The following is a 12,210-nucleotide window of genomic DNA, read 5'->3' as shown; positions in this document are numbered from 1 at the left end:
GTTTTACCTTTAGGGGTACAGCAGCTTGTCTCTGGGAAGTACCTCAAAAAGGATAACTTTGTACCTTATCTAGCCCTAAAAGATGCATTTTAGTACCCTAGCAGTAGTACCCTAGTAGCCTCACGGTACTACAATGAACTTTTATGGGTAAATAGGATACAAAGCTGACCCTTTAAGGGTACTGCCTCCAGGAAAAGCTGTAATTTTTTTTCTTTTTGAGAGTGCATTCACTATTTATTCAAGCATTATTTTTCATCAACTGAATCAAGTCTCTTGTGTGCTATTTGCATGATGCAGAGTCCCGGCCTATTATATGTAGAATGTTCCAAATCAGTTACTTATGAAGTTTCATGTCAGTTAGAGAAGGATAGCTCACTAGTAGGTTTTGGATAAAAGTTAGTTCCTGGTACTGAACAATGCAGCACACAAATGCAGTAAAAGGAGGGTGATTTGTCTCATATAGTGTGATCTGCACATAACAAACCATTTAGTGATAAATACAATCTAAGTGAATTTGAAAGAGCAGTGGTTCAGATACATGCCATGCTGAGAAGAGGGAAACCAGAGATCACGTAAACAAGGTGCTGCACTAATGACTAACAATTTGCCCTTCCTTGTTCCTGCTACTCAGAAAAAGGCATTTTTATTGAAGCAGGACCTCCATATGTAAAAGCGGTGGTTTATATCTAAAGGTGTGACTGTGAGTAACTTAAAATAGTCTAGCTGTATAATAGCAAACAAAGTACACTTGAACAATAAATACAGAGTAACACATTTCTATTTTGTTCGCCGGTTGGAACTTGTGTAGGCAGGAAAGCTCAAAGGAAGACGATGTGATCACAGCTGAAAAAACAGCTATATAAACAAGATTTTCATTGTGAGTAATGTCACAGTGTCCCTCCATGAAGCGGTACTCTGTATCTTGTGATGGCAAATTAAATGACACACATTCAGAATAACCATTAACCAAAGAAGTCAAAGAGCAAAAAGATGCTATGGAGGTGTCTCTCTCAGGTCTTTCTTTAAAGGGGTCCTATTTTGCTTTTTCACTTTTTCAACTTTAATTATTGTGTAATATTGCTGTTTGAGCATAAAAAAGATCTGCAAGTTTACAAAGCTCAAGTCCTCTCCAAAGGGAGATATTTTATTTCACCAAATTGCGCGAATGAGGCGAATTCGCGTCTCCTACGCTTAACACCTCATTCGCGTTGCAGGACCTCTAGACGCGCGTAAACGCATCTTTACATTGACTTAACATTGAAATCACTCGCACCAGACACTCTATTCACGTTTGGTGTGAACGCACCATTAGGAAAAGTAGCCATGATTTTGTAATCGATTACTGTTTGTATTATCATAGTTTTCCAACAAATATGATTAAATGCTGGATAACATCATACCTATAAGAAAAATACAAAAAACACACCACTCTGAAACATCCTGTGAAATCCGTGCTTAAAATCCGCTCAGCATGATCCTCTTGTTCGTTAACCCTCTGGCGTCTAAGGTGTTTTTGTGGTCATTGAGATGTTTTGACATGCCCTGACATTTGTGCTTTTTTCAGTTCCTTATAAACATATTAAATGGCAAAGCTGTCATTACACTATTTAGCACAAACAGGGCACCATAATATGAGAGCAACATGTATGTACATGTTAGTATTTTTGAGAGAATATTGTTTATGCATGGTTATTGAAAAAACAAAAAATTAAAGTTTGTGAAATAAGGCCACAAAACACAAAAATCTGGCTCCAGGGGGAAGTTTTAATAAATGAAAATATGTGACTTCCGGCAACGATCGACGCGCGTTCACGGGTGATGGAAGTCGGCGTACGAGGTAGGACGTAGCGTAGGAATGCGCCTGCGCAGCCAGAGAGCAGAGCAGAACAAAACTGTTTTGCTCTGCTCTCTGGCTGCGCTGGCGCGTTTGTTCTACGTCACGAAGGTTCCTACGCTACGTCATACCTCGTACGCCGACTTCCATCACCCGTGAATGCACGTCGATCGTTGCCGGAAGTTAGATATTTTCATTTATTAAGTTTTAAATATGTATATTTTTACCAGAAAACCGCACGGATTACCCCCAGAAGGCCTTTGTTTATCCCCCTGGAGCCGGATGGATTACTTTTGTGAAGGATGTATGCACATTTTGGGACTTGAAGGAGGTGGACCCTATTGCTTCACATTATATCCACTGAAGGGTCTAAGACATTTTCTAAAATAACTGAAAATGTGTTCTTCTGAAACAAGATTGACATATGCATCTCGAACGGCTTGAGGGTGAGTAATGCATGGGTTAAATATCATTTTTGGCCGAACTATCCCTTTAATGAGCTATAATGAGCTTGAAAAGAAAAAGACTGACATTGCTCTCTTTTCATACAGATTACATAAACTGAGAATAATGTATAACACTTAAATGTAAGATCAAAATCAACAGAGTATTTTGAGTCTCTTTTGCACTGATATAGACGGTGGGCCGAGGGCCCGTATCTGCTTTACTTTTCGAAATGGATGATCCCCATGGAGGGAGGACCTGAATTTGTAAAGTTGGGACGGTTGTTTTATTCTCAACGATAGGAAAAGAGTTGCCATTTATTGCACATTTTCCCCCGAAATCATAATGCACGACTGTAAATATGCAGGCAAACGCAGTTGCCTACTATATCAGTCAAGCCAATAGCGTGGCAAGATACTGACATAGGATTATTATTAACCAATCAGATGTAGCTTATTTAGAACAGCTGTTACACCGATGATTCAGCTGTCAGACGCGAGCAGCATCTGCGGCGGCAGCACAGTGACTATCGCCAAGGACATTGTTTTTGTGATTGTAAATTTTCATTTAATTAGAATATGATATCTATCAAAAATTTTTGTTTTGTACACTGTGTTGTTCAAACGTATGTAAGCGTCTCATTAGTGTCGTTTTAACTAGGGTAGTTTCAGATGGCTAACTAGCAGTAGCTAGCATGTCTAACGTTAGTTCACAGCTCTGAACCAAAACTACGACATTACTAGTATATTAATGCATCCTTCATTTTAATTCTAAATGTTCACTCCCTCTGTTTCTTCTGTTTTTTTGAATAGCAAATTCGGCTTTGACAGTCGAAGCACTTCGCGGTGTTTTAAAAACGTCTCTCCTCAATGACTGTTTTGCAGAAGTGCTTGTATCCATTTCCATATATGTTTGTTTCTGTTCTCTAATTTTTTTGTGTGGTCAGGTACCGGGTATAATCTCGATAGCAGGTTAAGTGATACCGTGCTTCACTAGCCACCAAGTCCCTATCTTGGATATGGAGACTCATCCCTATTATACTCTTATAAGCCTACTGCTAATACATTGCACATTTATATTTAATTTATATTACTGTAAAACATACTACTTTCTTAAATGTATACTACTGTACCGAATGTCTTATACTACTGCGCCACCTATCCATACAATATAATACTGCGCCACCTGTCTATACAATGTAATACTGCACTGTATGTCTTTTACTGCACCTCCTGTCTATACAATACAATACCAACCTTCATTTGCAGTTTCTTCAACTAATACTGCCTTCTCTCTTCTCCTTTGTGCTCGTTCTAACTTCGTGATATTTGTGAAATGGCTGTAGCACTCCCTGTGGTAGCCAATGTTAGCTGGTATGACTAACTGGTTTGTAGGTTTCTGGCTTTGTAACTTGTATGCCTGTACTGCCACTTCTGCAATAAGACTTTCTCTGCATTCAAGGTCTTTCCACAGAAACACAGATTTAATAAATTTCTCCCAACTTATGTCTTTGATGGGAATGACCCATTTCCCTCACATATATGCATGCAGCACTTCATGTTTTTGCCATTTCTTCCACAGTAAAAATCTGCGGGAAAAAGTGTATTGTCTGGCTCGTTTTTATCATAGACATGATAAATACATAGACGCCCAATTGCCCACTGGAGCGTACGTCAACGGTGCCGCCATATTGAGGAGGGCAACTTTGCCATAACTTTCATACCGGGACTTGAGAAAAATGTGTTTCGTGTGCTGCTTGGGGCTGTAAAAAACGCCACACAATTGAAAACAGGTCTCGAGGAATTACCTTTCACAAGCAAGACTGAACATTTGTTTCTGGTTGTATTTGGCCATTATATAATTAGAAATTTCAAAATACTACTGTTATTATGTCACGAAATGTAGTTTTAATAGTTTTTCAGTCGATAATGTAGTTGCCTAAAGCTCAAATCTATGGTTTATCCATAAAGATGTTGTGTTTCCAAGCAATACCATGGATCAAATGTGTGAAATCAGAACGGTATATTTATTAACCCTCAGGGGTCTGAGGGGTTTTCTGGGTCCTGGAGGTGTTCTGACATGCTCTGACACTTGTGCTTTTTCAGTTATTTATAAACATGTTGATGGCAAAGGTGTAAATTCACTCTATATAGCACAAACGGGGCTACCGTAATATGTGAGCAACATGTATGTACATGTTTGTATTTTTGAGAGAATATTGTTTATGCATGGTTATTGAAAAAACTAAAACTTAAAGTCTCTGAAATAAGGCCACAAAACACATACTAAATATGTGTCTACAAGACTTTTGACTAATGGACATTGTTGCCTAGAGTTTTTGCTTCAAGATGATCTGAAAATCATCCTGCCTAATCATTTACACAAAACAATACATTGATTTAAATTTTATAAGACACCTTTTGTTTGGAAAGGCAATATGCGTGGAGGCGTGTTCACACCTGAGAAGACAAAGGCCGGATAATGTGCCGCATACATAATGAGCCACATATTAATTAGCCCTTTCACACAGGAGTGTCACAGGGTCCCAAAGAACGCAAGGACAAAAGAAATTATCTATATATACATATTTTACAATTAGAAATTGTAACCAATTACAAAAGGCTACAATTACAACAACAATTACAATTTTAACAATATTTCAAGTGTATTCTGTATTTGTAAAAAGTATACATTTTAGCATACGTATTAAAAAAGGTAAGGATTCATTATTTTGAATATTGGAACAAACACTATAATAACATCTTAGTTGATAATTCAATATACCTACTTTATTTTTGACAAAACATCATATAGTATATTTAACATGAGCAGAAATTGGTGAACAAAAGCTTACCTATTTAATGTGACAGTAGTCTTTTTTTACAGTCAACACTTTATAATCTATCCAAAACTAATCACAAAATCTTGTCTAAACATTCATATTTAGTCTGTAACATATTGTGTATGAAATATTAGCATATACATGTTAATTTGCAGTTTGTTGCTTATACAGACATTAATGTAGATGCGAGAGTGAATGAACGGCACAGACACGCGCTGTATAACTGTAGTAAACAAAGCGGCGATACCAGCTCACTTTTTTCCTTATCAGTGCAAAAGAGACTCAAATTACTCTGTTGATTTTGATCTTACATATAAGTGCTGTACATCATTACATCCTGTTAAGTGTCTATTTTTTTGTGGGTACTCACAATAAAAACAAAGTGTTGTGCTTTTCGTCAAATAAAGAAAAATAAACATGATGCGCGTTTTAGCTTCTCTCGTCAGTGAGGTCCATTCTGAAACGCGTCCGAAAAATGAACTGTAACTCCGTCAATACTTGTCACAGAGATACGAGAGATTTCTCTTTATGAAGCTGAAATTCTCTTCTTTTAAATGAAGTAATTTATATAAAAAAAACTAATATTCTCAGTTTATGTAATCTGTATGAAAAGAGAGAGATGTCAGTATTTTTCTTTCCAGCTCATTATACCTCATTACGCATTAATGTGCCTTTAATGTGCATTTAAAAGAAGAGAATTTCAGCTTCATAAAGAGAAATCTCTCGTATCTCTGTGTCAAGTATTGACAGAGTTACAGTTCATTTTTCGGACGCGTTTCAGAATGGACCTCACTGACGAGAGAAGGTAAAACGCGCATCATGTTTATTTTTCTTTATTTGACGAAAAGCACAACACTTTGTTTTTATTGTGAGTACCCATAAAAAAAATATGTAATGATGTACAGCACTTATATGTAAGATCAAAATCAACAGAGTAATTTGAGTCTCTTTTGCACTGATAAGGAAAAAAGTGAGCTGGTACCGCCGGCGATACCGCCGACCCTAGAGGGTTAAAGATTACAACGAAATGACAGGACATCGTATGACAAAAGATGGTTACATAAAATAAAAACAGTGAGAATTACATCCTTATTTTTATTTATACAAGAGAAGAACTTGTGGTTATGGACAGGTGGGACATTTCCCAAACACGCACTAAGTGTTGCCAATCACAAAACACTGGGCCAGCTAACCAATCACAGCACATTTCGTATTTCGGAAGGAGGGGCTTCATCGAAAATTATGCATTTCAACCAGATTGGGGAGAGAGAAGCAGTAATAATGTAAAATATGGGAAAAATAATGAATTTTTCATAAATAAAAATAAATTCAATAAAGCATGAAAACATATTCTAGTACACCCCATAAACAAAATCAAGACTTTGTAAAAGGGAATAATTGGAGCCCTTAAATAAAACAATGCAACCAAACTGTGCTAAGATAAATCCCGTCTTTTGAATATTGATTAGTATTTTGCATGCGAGAATGTGGCTGAATTTCAAGCCCTGTTGGGAAAAACATCTGCATGCAGCTTTAAACCAATTACAAAAGGGTGTACGAGGAATGTTCCAAACAAGACAGAGACATTTCTCGCTTTTTGAGATGCTTGAAGGGGAAATAAAACAGACAGCAAATTTTATTCATCCTTAATTCTACGGCACAAAACTGTAAAACAGACTAAAATAAAGGTCTTTTTAAAGAAATGTGGGTTACCGTCGGCCTAACAACTAAAGCACATGCTGTTTCCGCCCTCAAAGCTGTGACACACGTTGTGGTATCGATGAAAACAAAGCTGCCTTTCATTGCTTGCTGTATACAGCCAGGAAATTATGCGACTATAACTGCCAAAATCCAGCGCACTTAAAACTTCAAGTGTAAAATACTTGCTCAGGGTGCAAATTTGACTTGCATTAGTCACAGTAGATTTATCTGCCGCCACAATCCGTCTTAAATCTTTCCTCTAATTACTTCAGACAACTTTTACAATGGAGAATCATTACATTTTTCCAATCCAAAAGATTCAGTCGTGACTTTTGACAAATCAATGGGCAGTATTTTGGCCATCCCTGTGCAGCAGCGTGCCTGGTGAAGACCGGAAGTGATTTAGTCACCCCTCAGTCTGCTACGCTTTACTGACTAACGGTAGACCTTGATCGCCTCCGCCCCACTCTGGCAAAACGCCTAATGGCCTGCTCCATCAGCTCATTACCCCGTCGGATAAAAGGCTTTATTTGCAGGGTGAACAGACTGGCCAAATAATGAGACAGGAAGTGATCCCAGTCACCTATAAAGGAGGGAGGCAGGTTCCACCCCGCTAAAACACCTGAGGGAAGCGACAACCACACACTTTATGAGGTTTTGGCCCACAGGTTTCGCACATATGTGGTGTTCTGTGCCAACTGCTTCTACCTGCAGGCCCACTGAATGCAGCCACATAAAAGGTGCAGCTCAAGAGAGCGCTGTGAAATATCCCTCAAGACTCGAGACACACCACTACTGAAAGGAAACACAATTAGCATGTGGAGGAAATGAATTACCTGATGCCTTTGATCTGTGCAATGCTGTTGTGGGAGATTCTGGACAGCGCAGAGATCACCTGTGGAACAAGAGAAGGTTTGGGTTAGCCAAAGAAACTTCAATTAATGTAAATTACAGCAAAATCATAACTAGATTTTAACATCTTCTGAAAGATGCAAAACACGGCACCACAATTGTTATCTTTTTGCTAGAATGATCAGGTGTTTTTTTTTTATAACTTTTTTTTTTCAGAAAAAGCTCAATTATATGCCTCGCAAACAATCTATTTCACCATAGCTGCTCCATATTTTAAAATAAAGAAATGTACATAGACAAGTCATTTTAACAAAAAAAATTTTTGTGGTGGGAGAACCATAACGAAAAGCAAAAAAAAAAAAAAAGTTTGCATTGACAGCAATGAACTGTACTTTAGTACAGTAGGAGTTTGTTCCCCAAGATACAATAAAAAATAAAAATAAAAAATCAAAGCATTGTAGCATTAATTTTGTAGTATAAATTCTGCAAGACAAGTTAGCAAAAGTGTAATACTTAAAGGGCTGGGTATAATGTTCCGCTCCGTCTTACGCACAGTTGAGTGCACAATTCTTTCAAAGTATACTCCTTTGGCTACGAGCGCGGAAAGAAGAGTTCGGTGCATGTGCACTATCTAGTGGACTTTGCTTTCAAGCACTCAAGTTACTCGCACATATGCTGTTGTACACGCACCATCCATGTAAACAGAAAAATTGGGCTGCAAAATTATGTCACATGGACAGTGCACGGACTGTCACGAAAAGCGGACGGCCGCAGTATATTTTGGGCTTAATTGTTGTAAACAAATAGCGATTCCAGTAGGCTTGGGCGGTATCCAAATTTTGATACCGTCAAACCTCCTCCCTATTTTACCGGGGTATACGGTATTACCGTGACTAATTAAAAATTATGACATAAGGCTCAGACAGCGTCACCAAACTGTTGGCTTGTGCCTACACCGTTCAGAAACTGAATACCAGATCGGGCATAAAAAACACACAAAAAAAATCAAGGCCAACCCGTGCACGTTGTGTCTGATCCCTGTTGACGGCATTAAATGTAATATGAGCCGGAGCCCTATTTAGACTCGACTATTTTTAATACGTGGGACGTTATAATATGGTGGCGCCAAATAATTGTTTAACCCAGGTGCTGAGGGGGTGGTAGATATAAATACCATTTATAAATCAGCAAAAATGGGACAATTAATAATATTTAATTATTTTAATTATGACAATTGTATTCATTTTATTAATTCATTTAAATTAAATTAACAAGCAACAAGCAAGAAGTGCATTTGTAAATCCGGTGAAACGCGTCCATTGATTTTTATTAATACAACTTTTCTGTCAGTGCTGCAAAGATTAAGTTGACGATCGCCATCTCCTAGTGGACGCGCATATATAGAGAGAAATGCAAATCATGGATTACATAATCAGAAGGTATAGGCTAGCCTTTTTCTTTTCGTTTTGAATCGTTTCGTTTAAAGAAATTGACGATTGATATCTCCTTGGTGAACGCGCCTATAGAGAGAAATGCACATCCTGGATTAATCAGAGAGTATGCTGCCTATATTTCTTTTCCTTTTGAATTGTTTCGTTTAAAGAAATTGACGAATCGCCATCTCCATAGTGAACGATAGAGAGAAATGCACATCATGGATTAAATAAACAGAGAGTAGGCTAGCCGATTTTTTTTCGTTTTTCAATAGTTTCGTTTAATTTGATGATCGCCATTTCCGTATGAACGCGCATAGAGAGAAATGCACATCATGGATTAAATAATCAGAGAGTGGCCTATTTCTTTTCGTTTTGAATTGTTTCGTTTAATGAAATTTCAAGCTTTATTTAGATATCTGTCATGTCTGTGAGACATACACTGAGTTTCGGTTAATTTATGATGAGATTTCAATGCAAGTGACCGCGGCGCGCCAGCGCACGATCATGTCATGATTATGTTGTCTGCTATATTTGATTCTTATTTATTATTGGTTGATAAAATTTTTTTTTAAAATTATGATACATTTTATACAAAACGAAATTCACTTTAAAGAAAGGCCTTTTACAAAATTAAACTTAATTAAGTGGTCAATGTCTGACTCCCGATGCATCCCATCTTACTCGTGCTGTTCAGTTTTCATTATTAACGTAAAAAAAAACATTATAATATTTTAACAAATATAAACGAATGCGCTTATTTAATGAACTCGGGGCAAAATGCATCCTCGCAGCACAGAGTGGGTGGTTGTTTCGGAGATGCGACATTAGGTTAGAGATGTTTCCATCTCTCGCGGTCACCTTTTTTATTGCAACATTTACAAATTGCCTAGTCAGTATTTACCGCCTCTCCCTTCTCTCTCTCTCTCTCCTCCACACTGTCACTTGATGACAACTACATAAGCATTTTTAGGCATTGAATAAATTATATTTATTTATTATATATAAGTGCCGGTAATGACGGTATTGAAACTGATACCGTTGCTATTTTAAGACCCCGCGGTATACAATATTACCGAAATACCGCCCAACCCTAGATTCCAGTAATAAACTTTTTACACAAAAGTGTTTCGTTTTTTTTTATTTTTATGATGGGCTTTGGTGGCGCAGCTTCATAGCACAGATAGCACAGTAGCTACCCCACTACGGACGACATTAAAGGACATGTTGCATGAAACGCCCTGATTAAATCATAGACGTGAAGCGCTTTTCACAGATCTGTGAAGGCCCCTCCTCTCCCCAGCTGCATTAGTGCCGTGTAACAGGGTCAAATGTGTGCGGTATTTACACTGATTTAATGCCAGTCATGAGTCACATATGAGTGGGCTTATTGGTGGCCCTTCTAGAGGCTTCCAGATGGTGTGCTAGAGGGTCTCGAGTGTGTAATGCAGAAGCCACACACTAACAAACAGGAAAGCACATGTGCATATGCAAAAGTGAAGATGGTGCTTTGTCGCCTCATTACATGCTTATGGGCGTTTTTTCCGCTAGCCTTGCCTGCTGCCATGGTGACACTAGCTGTTCCTAATCTGCATCCTAACTCAAGCTAATACTACTATGTTAAATTTATGTTCATAAACAAAAAACAGTAACATCTGCTAAAAAATATATATATATATATATTCTGACTTTTTAAGTTTTATTAAAATTAACCATTGGTCATCCAGTATCATATATTTAAATCATGATAACCAACCACAGATAAAACCAGGCATAGCCTATAGCACCTCAATAGCATGGCAAAATGTAACTTTATGGTTTCTATGGTATGTATGAAAAACAATAGCATAAATACATTATTAAATACTGTAATTATATTCCATTAGTCCTTTAATATATTGTCTACATTAATAATATAATACAATTCAATATGTATATCTAACCCTTCATGGAGCAGTTAATTTTAACTTACTAGGCTAACGTTACAGTAAATCCATGGTAAATGAATTCAGTATCAATTCAGATTCTGACTGTATCGTTGCGCACAGTGTTTCTCCTGTTTGTCAGCGCTCTTTCATCTGCGTTTAAACTGGTTTAAATCACAACGACATTTGTGCCTTCGCTGAATTCAAGCGCTACTCACTGGATCTCGTGAGCGAGATGATCAGAGTAAACGCGTTTGCTCTAGTGAGCTTACCTTGCGCTGCCGTTTGGACTTTGAGCCGAGCGGATAAATGGTCCGTGTGGCGCGCGGTTCAAATGAGTTTTGTTCCGCTTTTGGCGCTAAACATTATCTAACATTTATCGAACTCTTGATATCGTTTTATCGAGAAAAATTATATATATATATAGGGCTGGGCGATAAAACGATAATTATCACGATATAATTTTTCTCGATAAAACGATATCAACAGTTCGATAAATGTTCGATAACATACATATATATATATATATATATATATATATATATATATATATATATATGCTCAGTATTGTTTTGTTTTTGTCTTTAATAAAAACAATACTGTACAGCTTTTGTCATGATGGTTTCCCCCCCCCCTCTGAAGCTTCTCCATTTGATTTCATATTCTGGATAGCATTCAATGGCATTAGGGATGGGACGGTATGAAAATTTCATATCACGAATTCATGAGATAAAATATTTCAACTCAAAACAAAATTTTGTGCCCAATTATTTCACAGACTTAGTTTTAGTATTGAGATCAAAGTTAACTTGCCTTGCGTTCGCTATACAACAGTGTGTGATGGTCACACAGGATGACTCGGCAGATTTGAAGTGTTTACCCCATCACTGCAACTTTTTTTGTGCATGTTCTGCAGACAGAGTGACCATCCTCGATTAAGTTTCCCTCAGGATTTTTGTAAATGCCAAAATATGACCACACCTCAGATTTGGTCCTCTTAAAAGGCTGAAAAATCTCCCGAACACGGTCACCGCCTTCCGCCATTCCTTCTCGAATAAAAAGAAAAATCCCAACATTGCGCGCCTGCGTCAGACTGTTGCTGGCTGGACAGGATTTATAGTGAGTTATTAAAATTGCGATAATCAAACACGGTTTTAATGATAATTGAATTTTAAACGA

General features: G+C 37.5%; 1 protein-coding gene across 6 annotated transcripts in view; it reads right to left on the bottom strand.

The window, feature by feature from the left end:
- vav2 (vav 2 guanine nucleotide exchange factor) overlaps positions 1 to 12,210 on the bottom strand; it is a 273,666-nt gene that overhangs the window by 62,897 nt on the left and 198,559 nt on the right. For all 6 annotated transcript variants that reach the window (XM_077232884.1, XM_077232885.1, XM_077232887.1 and 3 more), the window contains exon 3: positions 7,658 to 7,716. In XM_077232884.1, coding sequence (XP_077088999.1) covers positions 7,658 to 7,716 — 59 coding nt within the window. The remainder of the gene's footprint in view (positions 1 to 7,657; positions 7,717 to 12,210) is intronic.

Source organism: Siphateles boraxobius, unplaced genomic scaffold (genome assembly GCF_051911475.1).
Source record: "Siphateles boraxobius isolate OS27281-9 unplaced genomic scaffold, OSU_SipBor_1 18, whole genome shotgun sequence".
NCBI lineage: Eukaryota > Metazoa > Chordata > Actinopteri > Cypriniformes > Leuciscidae > Siphateles > Siphateles boraxobius.
This window is presented reverse-complemented; position numbering and strand designations above follow the sequence as displayed.